The 22,490-nt window shown below is 56.3% G+C and overlaps 1 protein-coding gene across 1 annotated transcript in view; it reads left to right on the top strand.

The window, feature by feature from the left end:
* Positions 1-22,056, top strand: part of HCN4 (hyperpolarization activated cyclic nucleotide gated potassium channel 4) — a 46,138-nt gene extending 24,082 nt beyond the window's left edge. The window contains exons 2-8 of the mRNA XM_019736043.2: positions 1,280-1,703; positions 11,156-11,317; positions 13,218-13,436; positions 16,888-17,034; positions 17,142-17,382; positions 17,694-17,858; positions 17,948-22,056. Of these exons, the coding sequence (XP_019591602.2) occupies positions 1,280-1,703; positions 11,156-11,317; positions 13,218-13,436; positions 16,888-17,034; positions 17,142-17,382; positions 17,694-17,858; positions 17,948-19,401 (2,812 nt within the window). The 3' untranslated portion in view covers positions 19,402-22,056. The remainder of the gene's footprint in view (positions 1-1,279; positions 1,704-11,155; positions 11,318-13,217; positions 13,437-16,887; positions 17,035-17,141; positions 17,383-17,693; positions 17,859-17,947) is intronic.
* The last annotated feature ends 434 nt before the right edge of the window (positions 22,057-22,490 follow it).

The raw sequence follows: 22,490 nt of genomic DNA, 5'->3' as shown, positions 1-22,490 counted from the left end.
GGTTTTGTGGTGAGACCCTCTGAAGATGGGGAAAGCTGTCGTCTTGTCTCGCACTCTCTTCTGGCTTCCCTGCAGTAGAAAATTAAAGGTGGCTGAAAGGTTACTTCTCTTGGGAGAAGACATGCTTATTTCTTTATTAATTAATAAAGATTAATACCTTTAGCTGTCATCGTATAACTGTCTAAATTAATAACGGAAGGAAACAGCTCTGCGGTTGCAAGTTTTTCTTCTTGAGGCCAGCCCTGGGGTGGCTGGTGCTTGGGCTGGTCCTGGGAACGATTGGTCATACCTTCTTGTGTTGTCTGCACAGTCCAGAGAGGCCCCAGCCAGGTCAGGTGGGAAAACTGAGAGTTGGCTCTTACCTGCTCACATTGTTTAACCTCTCAGGGGCTTCATCCTGAGGGTCCCTCCCTACCATCCTCTGGAAGCACTTGCAGTTGCTTTGAGGGCTTAGGAGAAATGATGCTGGAAGCCCTGGTTGGTCGCACTCCATTGCATTGAGTGGTACCTTACTGGTGCTTGAAATCACCCCATTAGCACTTCTTGCTTTTGAAGATATCACTGTCCCTCCCCAACTCTGTGTTAGAATGGAAACCTCTGCGGCAGAGACAGATGGCCAGACATTTTCTGACTATAGGGGATAGGCTAACGGGCTCTCCCAGAGAGCCAGATCAGAATTCCAGGACTGAGTGTTGAGGCTCCACCTCTCATTGCACAGTGGGGAAACTGAGGCCCAGAATGGGGCGGGCACCTGCCTGATGTCACACAGTGTCAGTGACAAAGCCTGGGCTGGCGCGGGGCCTCCTGCCTGCTGAATGTCTGGGCTGCCCCTGCTCTATGGTCACAGTCTGTGGTATGTCTGCCTGCCAGCCTGTCTGAGGCCACATGTACCCTATGGGGGTGATGGAGCAGCCTGGCCTCCGCCTGGGCTGGTGCGGGGTAAACTGCTCCTGCTGCTATAACAGCCTTGCCCTTCTCTCTCGACATCATTGTTTGCTTTTCTACTTGGCTCTCACTGGGGCATAGGGATGGGGGTAGGAGGCTTATCATCAGGGAGCTCACAGAGGGGCAGGCACAAGGTACCCTTCAGTGAAGGAAGAGCCTGTCTCTCTGCCAGTGTCCACATCTTGCCCTGGTCCCCATGGGCCTACCTCCCACAGTGTTGCAGAAACTCCCAAGACTTCTCTCTCCCACACTAGCTCTCCCTCAGAGCTTCTCTCTCAGTCTGTGACTCTTTCTCTCTCTTCTCGTGGCTACTGACCCCTGTATCTCTGGGCAGATTCTACTGGGACCTGACTATGCTGCTGCTAATGGTGGGGAACCTGATCATCATCCCTGTGGGCATCACCTTCTTCAAAGATGAGAACACCACACCCTGGATCGTCTTCAATGTGGTGTCAGACACGTTCTTCCTCATCGACTTGGTCCTCAACTTCCGCACAGGGATCGTGGTGGAGGACAACACAGAGATCATCCTGGACCCGCAGCGGATTAAGATGAAGTACCTCAAAAGCTGGTTCGTGGTGGATTTCATCTCATCCATCCCCGTGGACTACATCTTTCTCATTGTGGAGACGCGCATCGACTCGGAGGTCTACAAGACAGCCCGGGCCCTGCGCATCGTCCGCTTCACCAAGATCCTCAGCCTCCTGCGCCTTCTGCGTCTCTCCCGCCTCATTCGATACATTCACCAGTGGGAAGAGGTAAGTGCTCAGACCCAAACCTCTTGGGGGAAGGGTGTCTTCTCCCACGGGGAGTGAGGAGCCAGCAGGTATTCTCAGATAGCTGGATATGGGCTGTTGGATTGTAGCAGGCATCCCTGCTCCAAGAGGACAAATATTAGTAATTGTTTGAATATCATGTACTAGGTACTACACAAATCACTTTACAGGCAGTATTTTGTTTAAGTTGCTAGCTTCCATAGAGGATACCATATAGGTACATGTAGGTGCCATATATTTTTTTTTTAAGATTTTATTGGGGAAGGGGAACAGGACTTTGTTGGGGAACAGTGTGTACTTCCAGGCCTTTTTTCCAAGTCAAGTTGTTATCCTTTCAATCTTAATTGTGGAGGGTGCCGTTCAGCTTCAAGTTGTTGTCCTTTCAGTCTTAGTTGTGGAGGGTGCAGCTCAGCTCCAGGTCCAGTTGCCGTTTTCTAGTTGTAGGGGGCACAGCCCACCATCCCTTGCAGGAGTCATGGAATCGAACTGGCAACCTTGTGGTTGAGAGGATGCACTCCAACCAACTGAGCCATCTGGAAGCTCAGCGGCAGCTCAGCTCAAGGTGCTGTGTTCAATCTTAGTTGCAGGGGGTGCTCCCCACCATCCCTTGTGGGACTCAAGGAATTGAACTGGCAACCTTGTGGTTGAGAGCCCGTGCTCCAACCAACTGAGCCATCCGGGAGGCAGCTCAGCTCAAGGTGCCGTGTTCAATCTTAGTTGCAGGGGGCAGAGCCCACCATCTCTTGCGGTACTCAAGGAATTGAACCGGCAACCTTGTGGTTGAGAGCCCACTGGCCCATGTGGGAATCGAACCGTCAGCCTTTGGAGTTAGGAGCATGGAACTCTTAACCGCCTGAGCCACCGGGCTGGCCCCGGTACCATATATTTTACATGAGAAAACCGAGAGACAGAAAGATTAAGGGAATTAGCAAGGTCACAGAATCAGTAATTGGTAAACCTGGATTCCGGAGCCTGCACTGATAACCAATGTATTGTATTGTAGGGGTTGCAAACTCATAAGCTTATAGGGGCCAGGGAGGGAATGTGAATGGGGAAAAGGGTCAGTTGGAAGACAGTAGGGGTATTGTGGACTGGGGAAAACTGAATAACACATCTTCCATCTGGATTAGGTAGTCTCTAGTCAGCTCTAGCCACTTGTTGCCAAGTGGGAATGGGCCCAGGGTTGTTAGATCTACAGATTGATCATGAGAGGCAGAAATCTGGATTTTTGTGTAGATTTTGTTGGCAACTACCTGCAAATAAGACCTAGATGGACAATCAGCTCTCATGTGTCTTTTGGAGCAAAAATTAATATAAGACCCAGTATTATGTTATATTATATTAGACCCTGTCTTATAATAAAATAAGACCGAGTATTATATTATATTATATCATATTTGATATATCAGATAAGACTGGATATTATATTAATTTTTGCTCCAAAAGATGCATTAGAGCTGATTGTCCAGCTAGGCTTTATTTTTGGGGAAACACAGTATCTTAGGTTGAGTTCTTCTGGAGCAGACCCTGAGATGAGGATTTGCATGGATGTAACGTTTTAGGGGAAAGTGTTTCCAGGAAAATCTAGTAAGGGATTGGGAAAGAGAAATGGGGAAAGGAAGGAAGCTGAGCAAGGGCGGACACCAAGCAAAGTCCCGTGGAGGATTTCACGTCCTCCACCCCCTTGGGCCCCATCCCATGGGAGCTCTGAGGACAGTGCACCACTCCTCAGAGTTGTCCCAGTTGGAGGAAAGGAGTCAGAAGTTTTATATCCCCGTCCCTGCCAGCCATCGGTCCAGGGGCCTTCCCACCCTCGGTGCCGGCAGGAAGGGGTTTCCAGCAGCCCGGGGTGGGCCTCTGACACAGAGCTGCAGGTGCTGGCTCCGGGGAGGGAAAGCGCCAGGGAGCCTGGTGTTGTGTGTGCACTCACTGTAAAGGGATGCGAGGGGCTCAGGGTGGAGTATGGGCTACAGACGCTAAGTAAAAAATTGCAGAAAATAACTGGGAAAGCCAACACCGCCCTGAACAAACCTTACTCATCTGTGGGCTGAACGCAGTCACCCAGGGGAAGTAAGGAAGACTCTCAGCTGGGGTTTGAAAGCAGCCACTGGCCTGGGTCTGTATCTGCCACCCACCCAAGTTACACCTCTCTGCAGCAGCGGCAGGCAAGCCAGCCTGGAGGCACGGGTTGGGGGAGAAGTGCTCGACGAGATGGCACACCCCGGGGTCCAGAGTGGGCTGTGGCCTGGGGAACGGTCAGTGGACATGCCTTTCCTGGCCTCTCACTGCTGCACTGCTGCTCTCCTGGTCTCCAGCACCTCTGCTAGACTGGACGGAAGTTCCCAGGCTCAGGATATCAAGCTGCCACCCCACCCTCAGCAGCAGCTGGATGGCAGCACCCCTGCTGAGGGTTGGGGCACTGGCAGATTAAGGTCAGAGTTGTCATGAGCGCCTGTGCCACAGAAGTGTCTACAGCAGCCTGGCAGAATCACTCCACGGCAGAAATTCTCTTTTGCTTGGAAAATTGGCATTATTTCTGATGACCATGGAGGGGCAATGACTTGCCCAAGGTCACACAGCAGACATCTGGCAGAGCTGGAGCGGAACCCACTTTGTACTCCGGGCTCCCAGCAATGTGACAGTCCCTCCCTGACAGTGCAGTGCTTGAGGGCTTTGGAGCTAGAATGACACATGTGACACTCGAGTTGAAATCCTGGCTCTACACTACCTAGCTGTGTGACCATGGTGCCACCTTGCTTCTCTCTTATCTGCAAAGTGAGTATAATAGTACCTGCCTCATTGGATTGTCATGAGGATTACACGAGCTGATGTTTACAAAACCCTTTGTGTGAAGCCTGGGGCAGAGAACCGCTTAATAAAGGCCCTTCCCACCCAGTTGTTTTGTAACCCCCTATCCTTCCACGGGGCGTTTCCTTTTCTCAAATACCTTTTCCCCACTGTTTCGCTGGTTCCTCACTCCTAGCTGGCAAAGCAAGCAGGGCAGGATTTGTCAGCCCCATTGATCAGGTGAGGAAACACTATCAGAGGGTCAGCTGCCCGGCTGGTGGGACTTTTGACCCAGGCCTCCAGACTCCTGGTTCCAAGCACTTCCCACTTCCTGAGGCGGCCTGAGAGGAGGACGACCTTGATTCTGTAATTGTTCCCTCTGTTGGGGACGACTTTAGCTGGGATTAGAAGGTGGGCAGAGGTGCAGGTTGCGGGTGGGGGAGGAGCTCCAGGTGACAGGTTGGGTGTGAGGTACCTGGGGCACACCTACGTGCGGAGGGATGTTGGCGTCTGGGTCTCAGCTCAGGGCTAAGAAGGGACAGTGGCCACTGGTGGTGGAGGTGAGTGTGGCCTGGGCCACTGTGAGTGCTACAGAGGAAGGATGGAGGTTGTTTTGCACCCACAATTCCCTGACAGTCTTATCTTGTGATTTCTGTCCCAAGTGGAAACACAGGGATGTGTTGGCTTCTCAGTCCCTAAAAAACCCCAACTTTCTGTTTGTCTTGGACCCATAGCTAGACCGGCATTGAAAGCAGAGGTGGCCACACCTTCCTTCTCTGGCATTGGTTCATGTCTGCAGGCCCCCAGCCCCTGGGGGTCCAGCCTTGCTCCCGCTTAGGCCCAGGTCCAGGGGCCGTGATATTTGGGGGAGTGGACAGAGCTGCCAGTGGCCGGACTGGGCCCTGGAACAGAAGCTAAGTACTTCCTTTACTGTCCTGGGAGCCCAGGCCAGGGTGCCTGTCCCCACTGCCCCTCCGGTCTGGCTGCCCTCTGGGTGACCCAGAACAGGCCAGGCAGGCGCCTGCACTGGACTTTCCCTGGGGCACACAGAGGCCCCACAAGGCCTCAGGTTAGGGCTCTAAACTGGACATCGCTACCCAATCTCATGGGCAGGAAGGGAGATCCCAGCAGGCCAGATGGATGCTCCCTCCCCCACCACACACCCTTATCTTGCCTACCAGCTGGGAAGGAAATTGCTTTGAGTGGTTTCTGCCGGGCACACTGCCCAGCCAAGGGCTCCCACTGGATCCCTGGGATTGAACTGGGGCTTCTCAGCTGGCCCCAGGAACTCTGTCTCCAGTCCTTCATGGCCTGCCCCAGTCCTGGGGCTTCTCCTCGCCTCAGCTCGGCAGGGGCAGCAGCTGGGAGACCCTTTGAGGCCCGGGTCTGCATGAGAGTTGCAGAGGGAGGTATTTAGTAGAGAAAACCCTGCCCTATCTCCTCCTCCAACTCCCTATGTGGGTCTCTTTCCTTCTTTGGGCCTCAGTTTCCCTGATTGTCAGGCATGCTTTGACGTTCTCGGAGGCTGGGGCTCAGGCCGCACCCCACCCTCCCTTGGTGAGGATCACGTTAGCCAACCCTGAGGACATTGCCGTGGCCCTGGGTGGGCACTGGGAATCAGCCTCCCACGAAGAGGGAAAAGCTTGCCCGAGGCTACTGGTGAGCTGCGGAGGTGCTGCACTCCTGACCCTCAGACTTCAGCTGCGTCCCCAGCCCAGCCCCCCCGTCGGAGAGTTCAGGCCTTGGGAATCAGGGGAGGTGGAGGGTGTCGCCAGGTGTCGGCGCCATCTCTGAGGATGCCAGCCTCTGCTTCCATCCTGGGCGATCTAGGTCAGCATCCTCCCTCCCAGCCAAGCCTCTCCCCTCCCTCTGAGGTGTGAGCTTGTTATAGGCACAGAGGCTATTGTTAGAAACCCTGGTTGCCCCCCTTTGGATGTTCCCCTGAAGAGCCCAGCACCCCTGCAACCCATCCCAGAAGTCTCTCTGTTCCCTCAGCAGCCTGGAGCAGCAGGAGCAGGGCTGGAGGCAGGGGCCAGTCTGGGGTGGCCGTGCGCCCCAAGGAGCCTCCTCCCCCTGTGCGCCTCAGGTTCTCTATCTCTCTCAGAACTGGGAGTTTGCGATGACACCGAGGGGTGGACCTGGGGTGGGGGGGGCAGGGGCTGGCCTTCTCTGTGAGTCCCAGAAAGGGACTCAGCTCAGCCACCTCCAGGCCGGGCCCGGGACACACATGCAGCAGCCATCTGTCATCAGGCCTGGGATTGCCCTCCTCCACGTGGCTGCTCGTTCCTGAGATGCAGGGAGGACTCTGTTCTTCCCTGAGGAGAAAAACTAGTCCCAGGAGGGAAGGCAACCAGGATGTGAGAGGAGGCCTTGGCGGGAACTTCAGTTTCTGGTCTCTCCCCAGGACTGAGAAAGAGACTGAGGGCTGGGAAAGAAAGGGAAGGAAAGGAACCAGTGTGTGCTGAGTACCTAGCTGTGGACATCATCTCTCCTGATCCCCAAGACAGCCCTGGAAGCTGGCAGTTATTGACCCATTACACAGATGAGGAAACTGAGGCTCAGAACAGAGAAGGCACTTGCCCGAGGTGGAATTGAATTGCTCTGTCCTTGCACTGCAGTTGAGATACTGCAGAAGGGAGTGGGAGTGGAGCCTCCCCTGGGTGCCACACAGGGCACACCCAGCACGCTTTGCAGGGGCCTGGAAATGAAGGTACTCAACCCCCATGGTCAGAACTAACATCACAGAAGGGGGTTATAATGAGGTATAAAGAGCGAGACAAATATTTGCACAGTGCAGCTGCGTTGCAGGTGGCCTGTGGTTCCAGCCCACAGCCGGACACACGAGTGTTTAGCAACCTCTCCCAGCAACGTCCAGCCTTGCTCTCAGCAACCATGCCCGGGTCCTTACCACCTGGGGTACTCTGCTAGCCCGAACGGATGCTCTTCACCACCACCAACTCTTTGCAGGAAGCTCAGACTTTGCCCTGTTGGTGGCTTTGGCTTTGCAGTGTCTGGGAGCCATGCGCACTGTGTTTCCCACCACCCAGCACTCTCCATCCCACCCCTCCCTGTCAGCCTCCCACCTCCACGGGCAAGGGCACTCACAGCACCAGGATCCTTCAGCTGAGACCAGGCGCCACCACCAACACACCGTCTGTAGGGTACATGAGCCTGTGCCAACCTGCAGAAAAAGGCACCTCTTTCTTCCTGCAAAGGCAAAGGTCCTCTGGGGGCCTTTTCCCCATGTCATTGTCTGCACTCGTGGTCCTGGTCACTCTCATCCCCACCCCTGCTGTCACCTTCCCCTTTATCACTTCTCAGTCCCTGAGACCCTACCACATGCTCTGCCACACTCGTGCTGAGAGCACGATAAAGGCAAAATTAGACAAGGGCCTGATCTTGGAACAAAATTAGTTATGAAGAAAAACATATGTAAGACAAGCAAGAAGACCTTGTGTAAAAACCTGCCAACCTGTCACTCTGCCTCTAAGGCCTAGAGTGGTTCGTAGAAAGAGGCGCCTGCTCTGGGCTGTGGCCATGAGACACTTGCTAAAAGCGGTCCGAGGCTTCCTCTAGCCCTGACACAGTCCCCAGCTCGGGCCATTATCATCAAATACCACAGACTGGGGGCCTTAAACAACAAAATCCATTGCCCACAGCTCTGGAGGCTGGGAGGATGCGGTCAGGATGCCGGTGTGGTCAGGTTCTGCCGCAAGCCCACTTCCTGGGTTTGCAGCTCATCGCCGGTGTCTCCTCCTAGGGGAGCTCCATTCACGGGGGCTCCCCCCTCAGGACCTCATCATCCCCCAAGGCCCCACCTCCTAATACCATCACAGTGGGGATTAGGGCTTCATAATACGCATTTTGGGGAGACACAAACTTTCCGTCCACAGCAGCTGGGAAATGACGGAAATTCATAATAACGACCCGACCCATGTATGTGTCCTGGGCCCAGAGCACTTTCTTAGTCCATTTAATTCTACAGCAGCCCTGAGAAGGGGGGCAGATATCTAGCTCGGCTTAGTTGAGGGAAGCCTGAGGGATGGTAGGCAGTGAGGGCAGGTGCTGGCCGTTTCTGAGACTGGGCGATCCCATGCCACTCGCTCTCCTCGTCTCCTCAGAGTGGGAGCAGCTGGTGGCATCCTGGTCCACCAGGCCTTTGAAAGGCTAATGACATGCTCAAGGCCATAGAGCTGTTGTGCTCACCTCAGCACTAAAGAGCCACAAGTGGGATCTTCCCTCAGAGCCAGAGCTGGGTGCTGGGGCTCAGAGCTGCTGCGGGTCGAGGGCAGAGGCTGGGGAAGCCTCCTGGGCTCGGGCTGTAGGCCCTCAGGCATGGGCAGCAGGAGGGGCTGGCCAGAGGCTCCAACCTCATGCTCGGGTGTGCTCTGCGTCCCAGACACAGGCCCCGGTCCCAAACTGCCCTGCCTGGTCTCTAGTGCCCCACCCCTCACACTGAGAGGTGTCAGCCCGGAGCTGGTCCCTGTGACCCAGTGGGGCCAGGCTGCAGGGCACACAGCTCTGCCTGTAGCATCACACTGTGCATGGGGCTGATGGGGCCAGATGCCAGGGAGTCCCACCTGGCCCTGGGTCCAGCTTGCTGTGTGAATCTGGCCACATCGCTTGGCCACTTTGGGTTTGAATTGTTTTATCTGCAAAATAGAACTACTGAAAACCCCCTTCCCTCCCTGGGCCAATCTTGGTAATTTGCAAGCCGCCATGGTTCAGTGCCTCCTCCACTGCTGCCAGGACCATGGACAAATTCCTTTATTTCTCTGAGCCCTGGTGGAAAATGGATGAGCAATGCCTTCAGTTGTGAGTTTAAGTGCACTGTGGGAACCTGTGCCCACCCTCAGGTGTGATGTTATTGTCCCTTTGTTGCCAAGCCATGGGGGGGTGATGGGACAAGCTGGGGCTGCCAGCCTCCATGAACCTTTCTAAGGTCCATTTCATCCTGAAAAGACTCCACAGCATTTCCACCGGAACACCCAGAATCCCGCTACTAAGGGGGCGTGCACCTGGGAGTGATGGATAAGTAGTATTCCTCTTTGGTTGTTCAAAACCTAGACCCAGTCTAAGCCCACATTTCAGAAGGGAAAACTGAGGTCACTAGTATCAGAATATCCTGCCACCACCTATAGGGCTGTAGCTAGAAGTCCACTAGACAGGGAGTTGAAATATCTACCATGTTTCCCCGAAAATAAGACCTAGCGGGACAGTCAGCTCTAATGCGTATTTTGGAGCAAAAATTAATATAAAACCCGGTCTTATTTTACTATAATATAAGACCAGGTCTTATATAATATAATATAATATAATATAATATAATATAATATAATATAATATAATATAATACCGGGTCTTATTTAATTTTTGTTCCAAAAGATGCATTAGAGCTGATTGTCCGGCTAGGTCTTATTTTCGGGGAACACGGTAGAGTCTGTTTCTTTGGGCCTCAGTTTCCCTATCTGAAATGGGCTTAAACTAGGTCTTAAACTTATAGGCATTTGACAAGTCTGTAATTTTTGCCCAAAGCGCCTCTCCAGGAAGGTTGCTCTGTCTGAGAATAGTATGGAGGGACCAGAACTAGGGGTGAGGGCACCCCCCAAAGTCTGTCAGGTCAGAGGGAAGGCCAGAGACCTTGAACTTCCAGAGACCTTCCTGGAGACTTCCTTCCATGTCTCTGTCCCCTCACCACCCTGTTGCTGTGGTGAAACTGGACCAAGAGGCAGCACTGAGAGGAAGGAGGTGGGTGTGGGTGCTGAGATGTGCCCACCCTTGGCCCTGCCCAGCCATATTTCAGCGTCTCATTTGGAGCCACGGGGTAGAGATGGCAGGTGGCAGTGGGCTGGCTGGGGTTGAGGGTGCTGTATGTCATTAACCTGTAAAGGAGAGCATTACTGCTAATACCTATTAACTGTCATAAAGATTAATTATTAATAACAATTTATCAATTAATAATGGTTTGTAATTTATTGAACACTTCTATACCCAGTGCTAAGTACTTTATATGTTTAATTTAATCCTTTTGACAACCCACTCAGGTAAGAATTTTTATTACCCTTTTCCAGATGAGGAAACATGATCAGAGAGGTTCAGGGGCTTTCTCAAGGTCACACAGCTAGGAATTGGGTAGAAGGAGGGCCTGGGATCAAGGTCTGTGTGAGCTTGGAGCCTGTGTGTCTGGGCTGCTCCACTTGCAGTTCCATGGCTGCGGTAGGCAGAGCCCACTGCCCCTGGGTGGGTCCTGAGTCTGGTGACCGATTTAGGGAAACACCATGCCCCTGGCATGACTACAGACCGTGCCCTGAGGAGCCTGGCTCTTCTGCCTGTTGTCCTCAGCGCCTAAGCACGTTGATGAGGTGACTTCACTACCCACCTCAGGGCTGTGTGGGGCTCTAGGGGCCCTTTCTCCCCATGTCCGGCCTGGGCAGCGGGACCTCCCATGGCAGGCCCCCACATCTGCACAGATCCCAGGCGGCATCCCTCTGGGGCCGAGCAGCCTGCATTCTGCTTCTTCCAGGGCCTGGCCTGACGCTTTCCCACTCGAGCCGCCGAGCTGGGTGCCCTGCCCCGTGTCTGCCACAAGCGGCTGCAGGGTCTGGCGGGAGGGGCGGTCCTTGCCGATCCTTCACCTCTGCCCTCAGATCTTCCACATGACCTACGACCTGGCGAGCGCCGTGGTGCGCATTGTGAACCTCATCGGCATGATGCTCCTGCTGTGCCACTGGGACGGCTGCCTGCAGTTCCTGGTGCCCATGCTGCAGGAATTCCCCGACGACTGCTGGGTGTCCATCAATGGCATGGTGGTGAGCGCCCAGCGAGGCGCGGGGGAGGGGCTGGTGGGGCACGGAGGGCAGGGCGGGCCCCACTTGGAACTCCTGTGTCCCAGCACGTGGGACCCGGAGGCACATGGCTGTACCCAGGGCCGCTCAGTCACACAGCCAAACCGCAGTTGGGAGCCTGGATGCTTGGTCCTGGTTGCACCGAGGGAGACGAAGACCTGGGCTCCTCGGATTCTAGCAGGGATGGCAGAACTAAGCTAGGGGCTCCTGCCTTCCTGCCTCTGCTCCCCAGAGGCATACCCTGGGAGGGGCACTGCTGGTGGCAGGCGGAGACTCCCAGACCCCACACCCAGCTCCTTTCTGCTTCAGCAGTACAGCTGGGCCGTTTGCCCCCAGACACCCCCCATCCTCACATCCACACACCCTGGTCACAGGTGGGGTCCTGCACAGGGAGGGCTGACCACATGCAGCCTCACCCCCTCTAGCCCTGTGGGTGGTGAGAGGAGTTGGAATTGGGTCTGGGGAAGCCATAGGGCAGAGTCCCCAGCTCCCTGTGGGCAGGGTGGGTTTCAGGAGGGATGGAGGACCCACTGGACCTGTGAGCCTCTCCCGCCCAGGGCCTGCAAAGTCCTGCCTCCCTCAGTCTCCTCCCAGTCACTTTGCTTTGGTCTGTGGGCCAAGCAGGCCCCAGGACCCCAGGGAAGGAGAAAAGGGCTTTGAAAGAGGTGAAAGAGACCCTGAGGCATCTTTCAGCATCAAACAGGCCTCTAGAAAACAGCCTTTTGATGAGCTAAGAGAAAATGAATGGGCCATATGGATTGAATTCCGGGTCCCCAGAGGCTCAGCAGTAAGGCCAGGAGCCCTGATGGAGACAGCAGGGGGCTGCCCCTCCTCCCCAGCACCAAGCCCCTCCACCCCTGGAGATCAGCCCCACAGACATCCCACCCTGGTTTGGACCGAGAGAGCACCTGACTAACTCAGCTGTCAGGAGGGTCTGAGTGACCTTGAACATGGCACGTGGCTCCTGTACCTGCCTTCAGGTGCCGGGAGCGGCCTGGTGATCCCGGGAGTGCTTGCGGCTCTGGGCAGGGGTTCTGTGGGTCATGTGTAGGGGGTTCCATCCACCATGTGAGCAGAGAGGCACTGGGGGTCCTCTGGTGGCACCCTCATCTGGGACAGTTCCTCCCTGGGAGGGTGACAGGCCCACACATGCACTAAATTCAGGAGATGGCCTTTCTAGGCCCTGTGTTCCCACACCTAGGCTTCCTTGAGACACTGGCTGCCTTTGAAGATAAAAATAGCCAGGAGCCTCACCTCCTTTCTCCCTCCTCCCGCCCCCAAACACTGTGTGTTCTATACAGTCCACCTTTTGTGGGGCCCTGGGCAGATGCAGGGAGGGTTTATGCACGAAGCCAGCCAGCCCGGCAGCACTTTAACTTTTGCTCCCCCAAAATGAGGGCAGTGTGAGAGTTTGTCCCACAGGGGAAGCATATCTGGTTTTATAATTGAGGTCAGTGGGGAAATGGGCTTCACTTGGCAGCAGTTTGGGGTGGGGGCTGGAGCTATTTTAGCAAGCCGAGGACACAGGGTGGCTGCGCCTGGACTCTTGCTGGCCCAGATGGTCCCAAGGTCGCTGAGTGGTCAGACGGGGGCAAGGCTGGCTCCCGTCCCTTGGCTGGAGCTTCCGGTCTGATCCCTGTCCCCCACTGCAAGGGAAAGGCCTATGTGGGGACTCACTCGGTCACCACAGGCTGCCAGTGTGGGCCTCCCGCTCCCGAGGCCTTCAGCCACCAGCAGTTGGGAGCCCTGGGCCCAGCTGCTGGGAAAGGGGCTGAGGTGTGGGAGGCAGCGCGGCCTTTTCCAGGTGTGTGAGAGGGCCTGCCCTCGGGGGTGAGCCTTCACTGCCAACCCCGTCTGCCCGCAGAACAGCTCCTGGGGAAGGCAGTACTCCTACGCGCTGTTCAAAGCCATGAGCCACATGCTGTGCATCGGGTACGGACGGCAGGCACCCGTGGGCATGTCCGACGTCTGGCTCACCATGCTCAGCATGATCGTGGGCGCCACCTGCTACGCCATGTTCATCGGCCACGCCACCGCCCTCATCCAGTCCCTGGACTCCTCCCGGCGCCAGTACCAGGAGAAGGTAGGGCAGGGGGCTGGGCTCCACCCTGGGCTCTCTCTCTTTCAGGAGGACCTGCCAGTTGGTCCCTAGGGAGCACGGGCTCCAGCCAGTGGGTCCCCACCGGGCCCCCACCTGTGCAACCGCCAGTGTCATCCAGCACACAGTCTTTTCTGGTGTTGCCTCTTTCTTGGACAAATTCCTAATATAAACAAACAAAAATCCCACACTGTTTATGGGTACTGCATCCATCTCTCAGCCCCCTGAATCGAAGCTCTCCAATGCCTCTGTGTGGCTGAAGCCAGTAGGTCCTTTGGGTCCTCGTCTTGGTGGGCGTCTCAGGGTATTTGACAGTCACCACCCCCTTTCTGGCTGTACGCTCGTTTCCGGACCCACCCTCTCAGCTTTGCTCCTTCTGCAGGCGGTCCTCCTTGCTCTCCTTGCCTGCTTGCCGGCTTAGTCATCACGCATTGGGTCGCTGGTTTGGGCCTCGCTCTCTGATCCTCTCTCTCCTGTCCTCCTGGGCTCACTACCCACCCCAAGCTCATGTCGATCTCTCTGAAGTCAGGCCCAAATGATGTAATCGGCCCTCACCTCTTTCCTCAGCCCCACGCTGTCTATTTGGTGCTTCCCTGGACACCTGAACCCTGTCACGTCCAAAATGAAAGCCGTCTCCCTCGCCCTCTGTACCCCAAACCTCCCCTCTTGCCCGTCCTGTTAGTGGATACAGTAACTCATCGCCCAGGCCGGAAAGCGGGAGCCATGCTGACGTCTGTCTCGGTCATTAATGCCTCCCTCCCTTCGCGTCATGCCAACGGGCCTCCGCCTGCAGCAGCTTCCTACCCAGAGGGCTGTGCTGGAGTCAGGCTGCCTGGGTCCTAAGCCCGGCTGCTCTACTGACGAGCTCTCCATTGAGCATGGGCATGTCACATCACATCTCTGTATCCTATTTGCTGTAAAATGGGGACAATACAAGGGGTTATATCATAGAGTTTGTGAGGGGTGATCCTTACAACTATGTTAGCACAGAGAAAGCCATTCAATTTTTATTAGTAAGTGGGCTCCCCTCTGCCATTTTTCACTCCATTCTCCAGACAGCAGATAGCGTTGGCATTAGAAAAATATAAATCTGATCGTGTCACTCTGCTTAAAGCTACATAGAGCCTTTGTGCTACTCCTAGATGTAGATTAACTCCTAAGTGTGTTTTCTCAGCCTGGCATGTAAAGGCACTTCCCTTCTCGTGCTCAGCGGGGCCCGTACCTCTCTATTCCAGCTTTGCCAGACCTCTCTGCACGTCCCCTCCTGCCTCAGTGCCTTGATGCATACTCCAGCCTGGATCTCTCCTCTCTTCTTTTCACCTAACCCCTCTCCGCATCTCAGCCTAAACTGCATTCCCCGGGTGAAGCCTTCCATGACCTAGTCAGCCCTCCCCCATCACGTGACGCCATGGCACCCTCTCATTCTCCTTCATCACACTTTCACTCCTGTCATTATTTAATTAATCACATGTATGTAGCTGCTTGTTTAACATCCATCTTCTCTATCCAGGCCATGGCTCCGTTCGGGCAGGGCCAGGTCTGTCCTTCCCCATTGTATTCCCTACTGGCACACAGTAGGGCTCAGTATGTATTGAGCGACTGACTGCCTGCTTCTGGTGCTGTCTCCTGGCGGGGTGACTGACAGATGGCAGCCCAGGTCCCGTGACACCAAGAGGAGAGCTCAGGAGAGCCTGCATAGCCAGGGCAGGTTGGGAAGGTCATTTGGGGAGGCAGAGGGAAGAGAAAGGAGGACAGAATCCTAGGCCAGTCATCATGATGAACATGAACAAAGCTGTGTAGATGGGAGGGAAGAGAATCAGCCTGATTGGAGCAAAGCATTCTGGGTTAGGGGTGAGGGGGTGAGGGAAGGGAAAAAAGAGGGGTCAGGTTATAAAGTCCAGGGCTTCATTCAGGGCCAGGGGAGGGATCAATGTGGACCAGCATCAGGGCCCAGCCCGTGACAAGGTCAAGGCTCAGTGTGTGATGCAAGTTGGGGCTCAGTGTGTTACCAGAGTCATGGTGCAGTGTGTGACCATGGTCAGACCTTAGTATTTGGTGAGGCTCAGGGCTCAGTGTGTCACCAGGATGGGGGCTTAGTCAGGGACTGTGATCAGGGATAGTTTAGAACAAGCATCAGGGTTTATTATCGGGCAGAGTCAAGCTGCCTGTGGCTTGCCATTTCAGAGTTGTCTTTATTTTATCCTTGAAGCTAATAGCGCTCCAATAAATGATTCACCCATAAATCTCTCTTAAACCTATTATCTCCCCTTCATGCCCACTACTGTCTCTCACCTGGACCACTTCAACAACCTTCTAACTCCTGCCCTGCCTCCAGACCCTGCCCTCCACCCTGTTGGTTCTCCATGCTTGGGAAATTCTCTAAAATACTGCTCTAACTGTTCTGGCTGCCCCTGTCCCCATAGCCACCCAGCAAGTGACTGTCTCCTGTGGCTGGGCACAACTTAGAGCAGACAGAGGCCAGGCTGGGTGGAAGAATATTGAGGGGGTTCATCTCCCAGCCCCCACTTGCCCTTTGGCATCTCTGCCGCAGCACCGTGTCCAAAGCCCTTTGGAGCGCTGATATATGAGAACAGGCTGATACAGAGAACAATCCCTATTCTGATTGTTCCTGGGGTGCAGGGACTTCCCTTGTATCCCAGTGCATGAAAAACCTGTTCTTGTCTAATCCGTTCCTCCGGTCCCCAGCCATGCTCCTGAGGGTCCCCACTCTTCACTCACAATCCAAGGCCAGCTGGAGCAACACTCACCCTTGACCCCCAGGGTGGGCAGGGGCATTTCTTCTTTGGTGGAGCCCTGGGCCCTCAGGTTCACCCATCTCTTGTCCCAAACCTCGGTTTAAGGTCCCTGCTCTACCTGGCCCCTCCCAGGTGCTGGAGTTGCTCTTCAACAAAGTGACTTGTTCTCACCTGTGGCCACATTTGGATACATGTCACATGGTGGCTCAAGCATCCTGGTTTCAGCCTCTAGCCCTTCAGCCTGCAGCCCAATCCTGCTGACTCTGCCAGTTTGTTGCCACTGGTAGGAGAGCTCCTTCCTGAGTCAGGGAGGCCTGGCTGGTCCACAGCTTAACACAGAGGAAACTTCACTGACCTCCTGCTAGTTGCCCTGTTGTAACTGGGCTTTGGGCAGCCCCTGCTGTCCCCAGCTATCTCCATAGTATTGGATACAGCGAGGACTGGGCACTGATGGAGCCCCGCCTCCACCCCAGCCGCTGGCAGGCAGGGTCATTGTGTGGGGCAGTGTGACCACCCCCACACCGAGGACCTCAAACGCAAGGAGCCAGGAGCGCCCAAGTAGGCCCACAGGGTCAGTGCCAGCTCTGGTCACCAGCAGGGCGGAGGCCGGGTGGTGCCTGCCAGGCCCTGGGGCTGCCGGGCCAGGAGGTGACAGCCTCTCCCTCTCTCCTGGGACCCAGTACAAGCAGGTGGAGCAGTACATGTCCTTCCACAAGCTCCCGCCCGACACCCGGCAGCGCATCCACGACTACTACGAGCACCGCTACCAGGGCAAGATGTTCGATGAGGAGAGCATCCTGGGCGAGCTGAGCGAGCCGCTGCGGGAGGTGAGCGTGGCCGGCGGCCCGGGCGGGACGGGAGCCAGGGGGCCTCTCTGCCCCGCGGCGCCCCTCACCTCCTCCCACCTTCCCAATCCGCCCTGTCCGGGGAGCAGGAGATCATCAACTTTAACTGCCGGAAGCTGGTGGCCTCCATGCCGCTGTTCGCCAACGCGGACCCCAACTTCGTGACATCCATGCTGACCAAGCTGCGCTTCGAGGTCTTCCAGCCCGGCGACTACATCATCCGCGAGGGCACCATCGGCAAGAAGATGTACTTCATCCAGCACGGCGTGGTCAGCGTGCTCACCAAGGGCAACAAGGAGACCAAGCTGGCAGATGGATCCTACTTCGGAGGTAGGGCGGCCTGGCGGCCCGGGGGGGACGGGAATGACCTGGAGAGACGTCGTGGATGACATTTCAGGCCCTTCCCGGCCGGCCACTGCCTGGAGGCGGGTGTCTGTGAGGCCAGTATAGGGGTGTGGTCCCAGCGATGGGACAGGCAGCCCGCCACTCACTGAGTGGGTGGAGGGAGCACCCATGCAGTCGTGGCCGGGGCAGGGGCTGGTGAATGTATCTGTCCAGATTCTGTACCAGGCTGAGGGGACCCCGGTCAGGGTGGGATGGGGGCCCTTTGGAGCCCAGCCCGACTCCTGCTGCCCTGGCAGAGATCTGCCTGCTGACGCGGGGCCGGCGCACGGCCAGCGTGCGGGCTGACACCTACTGCCGCCTGTACTCGCTGAGCGTGGACAACTTCAACGAGGTGCTGGAGGAGTACCCCATGATGCGGCGGGCCTTCGAGACGGTGGCGCTGGACCGCCTGGACCGCATCGGTGAGGGGGCCGGCGGGAGGGGGGAGGGCCCGGCCCGGCTGCCCCTCTGCTGCCCTGGCCTGAGCCCCTGCTCTCGCTCTGTGGCCCAGGCAAGAAGAACTCCATCCTCCTGCACAAAGTCCAGCACGACCTCAACTCAGGCGTCTTCAACTACCAGGAGAACGAGATCATCCAGCAGATTGTGCAGCACGACCGTGAGATGGCGCACTGTGCGCACCGTGTCCAGGCTGCCGCCTCGGCCACCCCGACCCCCACGCCCGTCATCTGGACCCCGCTGATCCAGGCGCCGCTGCAGGCCGCTGCCGCTACCACTTCGGTGGCCATAGCCCTCACTCACCACCCACGCCTGCCCGCTGCCATCTTCCGCCCTCCCCCGGGCCCTGGGCTCGGCAGCCTCGGGGCGGGGCAGACACCCCGGCACCTGAAGCGGCTGCAGTCCTTGATCCCTTCTGCACTGGGTTCCGCCTCACCCGCCAGCAGCCCGTCTCAGGTGGACACGCCGTCGTCTTCCTCCTTCCACATCCAGCAGCTGGCGGGATTCTCTGCCCCCGCCGGACTGAGCCCCCTCCTACCGTCATGCAGCTCCTCCCCACAGCCCGGGGTCTCTGGCTCCTCTCCTGCTCCCACACCGTCCACCAGCGCAGCTGGCGCCACCACAGCTGGTTTTGGCCACTTTCACAAGGCACTGGGCGGCTCCCTGTCCTCTTCCGACTCACCCCTGCTCACCCCACTGCAGCCGGGTGCCCGCTCCCCACAGGCTAACCAGCCGCCTCCCCCACTTCCGGGGGCCCGGGGAGGCCTGGGACTCCTGGAGCACTTCCTGCCACCCCCACCCTCGTCCAGGTCCCCATCTAGTCCTGGGCAGCTGGGCCAGCCTCCCGGGGAGTTGTCCCCAGGTCTGGCTGAGGGCCCATCAGCTACGCCAGAGACACCCCCAAGGCAGCCTGAGCGCCCGTCTGTGGCAGGGCCCTCTGGGGGGGCTTCTCCTATAGCCTTTACCCCCCGAGGAGGTCTCAGCCCCCCTGGCCACAGCCCAGGCCCCCCAAGAACTTTCCCGAGTGCCCCACCCCGGGCCTCTGGTTCCCATGGTTCCTTGCTCCTGCCACCGGTATCCAGCCCCCCGCCCCCCCAGGTTCCCCAGCACCGGGGCACACCACCCCTCACCCCAGGCCGCCTCACCCAGGACCTCAAGCTCATCTCAGCCTCTCAACCGACCCTACCCCAGGACGGGGCGCAGACTCTCCGCAGAGCCTCCCCTCACTCTTCTGGGGAGTCGGTGGCCGCCTTCCCGCTCTTCCCCAGAGCCGGGGGTGGCAGCGGGAGCAGCGGTGGCCTCGGCCCCCCTGGGAGGCCCTATGGTGCCAGCCCTGGCCAGCATGTTACTCTGCCTCGGAAGACATCCTCAGGTTCTTTGCCACCCCCTCTTTCTTTCATTGGGGCAAGAGCCACCTCTTCTGGGGGGCCCCCTCTTACTGCTGCTCCCCAGAGGGAACCTGGGGCCAGGTCTGAGCCAGTGCGCTCCAAACTGCCGTCCAATCTATGAGCTGGGGCCCCTCCCTCCCTCTTTTCTCCTTTCTTCCTTCAGGTTTAACTGTGATTAGGAGATATACCAATAACAACAATAATTATCATTAAAAAGAAAAACTCCAGAAAAACAAAAGGCAGCAGAAAATAACCAGGTATTCTTAGAGCTATAGATTTTTGGTCACTTGCTTTTATAAACTATTTTAATACTCAGCACTGGGGAGGGGGGAGGGGGGAGGAGAGCAGGCAAGGCCCAAATGCAAAAGCTGGAGGAAAGCGGGATTGCTGGGGCTTGTAGGGGTGGGGGTGACCCATGTTTGGGGTTTCTAGAGCAGACTTGTCATTGTATTCATTTTAGGGCACCAGCCACCACCAGCCCCTTAGCTGTGAACTTGGCACCCCATTCTGTTGGGCGTTACCTTGTTCCCCAGGGAAGGGGCTGCCTTTGGGTGTCTTCCTGGGGATGCTCAGTCACCTGAGTCCTTGGAACAAAACGGGGCCAGGGGCCTGAGAATCTTGCTCTTTCTTTTTTTTTTTTTACTGCAAATGTAGCAAGATATGTATATGTATATGTATGTAAGACTTGTATACGTATAGCTATGTATAGCTATGTAGTGCTCTGTGGAGCCATGTAGATAGCCATTCACCGGTGTGCACATGTCTGTGCAATCTAGTGTAACCCCATGTTGTCAGGACACCCAGGTCACCTTACATCTAGCAGCCTGCCTTGGCCGGAAGGCTGGGCACTGCAGGGTCTGGAGGAAATAATTCTTTCCAGTCCTCAGGGAAGAGGACCCCAGGACCTCCCAACAGGCCCACTCTCCCTATCTTTGGTCTCAGATCCAATCCCAGCCCAGCCTCTCACCACACGGAAGCAGAAGACTCTGGGCTGTGCCTCTCCTTTCCTGTAGGTCCTCAAGCATACCCTGTCACCTCTGTGGCCCTCAGTTCTTTTGTCTGTACAGTGGGAGGCGAAGGGAACTTTTAGTTATTATGTCTGCTCTGTGCCAAGCACTGGTTTAGCACTTTACACACATCAACTCCTTCAATTTCACAAAGACCGTGAGACAGGTACTTTGATTCTCCCCATTTCACAGATGAGGAAACTGAGTTTTGGATAACTTTTCCAGAATCACGTAATTAGGCATGGGAAAGCTGGGACAGATCTGAGATTCAAATTCATGTTTGCCTTAGGCTAAAGCCTAGATTCCTTCCATTAGAAAACTGTGTTGAGAGTCTGAGCTAGACTGTTCCCAAGCGTGGTGCAGAAGGTAGAGACCAGATTTTGGAGGCAATAAAAATCTGGAGGGTTCGAATCCCAGCCCTGCCACTTAGCTATGTGACCTCGGGCAAGTTATCTGACCTTCCTGAGTCTGTTACCTCATGTGTAAATTGGGAATAATTACGGTACCTTCTCACAAGGACCAGATGAGAAAAGTAGTGTATGTGAAATGCCCAGCCCAGCGCCTGGCACATGCCATAGTAGGTGCTCAATAAACCATATTCCTTCTGCCCCTCCATGCACCGCATGCCCAGCCCTTTGCTCCAGCAAGCTGTGGTGAGAGCCCAGGGAGCTTTGGCCGAGGCCTCCAGGACTTATGATCTCAGGACATGGGAGGTAGCTGGGCCTCCCGAAGGGCCTAAGAAAGGTCTTAGGTGTGTGGCCAAGGTAGGCTTGAGCCAGGCCGCGTGATGAGGGATGAGTTAGAGAAAGGGAAGGAGGAAAAGAAAGGAAGGAGGGAGACAGGGTGGAGTGGAATGCACAATGGGGAACCCAACGATGGTGGAGTCGGGCTTTGGGAGATCCCGAGGCCAGTGGTCAGAGGGAGGGCCTTGGATGACAGACGGGCTGAGGGGATCGGCCAGGTTCTGCAGGCAACTAGGAGCCAGAAGCAGGCCTGGCGTGGGGGTCACTGTGACGCAGCCCAGATGCCTCCTGAAGCACAATCGTCCCCAAGCAGACCCTACCGAACCAGGTCAGCGGTCTGCCTCCTGCCTGAATGGTAGCACAGGTTTGGCTACCAAGACCTGGCTAAGGAGGAGGGCTGGGCCCACGGTGTCCTTCCACAATGGTCCTCGCTCCAAGCCAGAATGTTGACAAAATCAGGTTTTGTCCTGAGCTGTTCTGGGATAGGGGACAGGCCAGTTTTTGCAGTGATGAGCCACAGGACGTGAGGCAATCATCCAGGAGAGAAGAGGCTGAAGGATCCTGGGGTGTGAGGGAGAGAGGAGGAGCCGCCTGGTCTCGGCCTCTACCCGGCAGACGAAGCCCCCTCAGGCCCAGGGAGCTCTCAGCTAGAACTGAAACAGAAGCTTCAACCTGCTTCTGCTCACACCCCTAAGGAGGCAGCAGGGCCCACTCGATCCAAACCCACAGTCTAGTCCTGGAAGCGTCAGAGAGGATGGAGAAGGGACAGGAGTGGGCGCAGGGTCCAGGGGCATGAGGAGTGAGGACACCCCCTTGCCATCAGGGCCTGGACACACACGCACGCACATTTTATAAAACCTCCAACCCAGCCCAGCCACTCTGTGGCGATGGGAAGCCAGGGCCGGTCAGTGGACCCTCCCATCCCCGATCCCTCACAAGCAATTTTCAAATCTTCCACTTTTAAAACAGAAAGCGGTACCTGCACCGTGTTGTATATTTTATTTAAATAAAAAAATTCCAGCAGATGCTGCCGCAGTCTAGGGGCCAGGGGTTGGGAGGGGTGGGGAGTTAACAGAAGGGTGGAGGCTCCGGAGCCAGGGTGTTGGGACAGGGACCTGAGGGCACGTGTGGACACCTGTATGCGCAAACCTGTACCCCTCAGAACTGGGGGTGGGGCAAATGTGCGAGGGAGTGGAAGAGGGCTGGCTGTGGATGCAGGTGTGCCCTGTTGTGGGGCTGGTGAGCGGCAGCAAGGAGGAGGGTGGCAGGGAGGGAGGGGGCGTCCTCTGTGGGCTAGTGGAGCTGCAACACCCTGACCCTGACCCTCCCACCTGGTGGCCAGGGCTCCTGAGTCCCTGGGACTCCCTGATGCTCCCTGAAGGAGAAGGAGGGTGGGCATGTGCATGTGAGCTCTAGCTGGATACTGAAGAGGGACATGTCATCTTAGCCTGATCAAATGG

This window comes from Rhinolophus sinicus, linkage group LG03, assembly GCF_036562045.2.
Source record: "Rhinolophus sinicus isolate RSC01 linkage group LG03, ASM3656204v1, whole genome shotgun sequence".
Lineage (NCBI taxonomy): Eukaryota > Metazoa > Chordata > Mammalia > Chiroptera > Rhinolophidae > Rhinolophus > Rhinolophus sinicus.
This window is presented reverse-complemented; position numbering and strand designations above follow the sequence as displayed.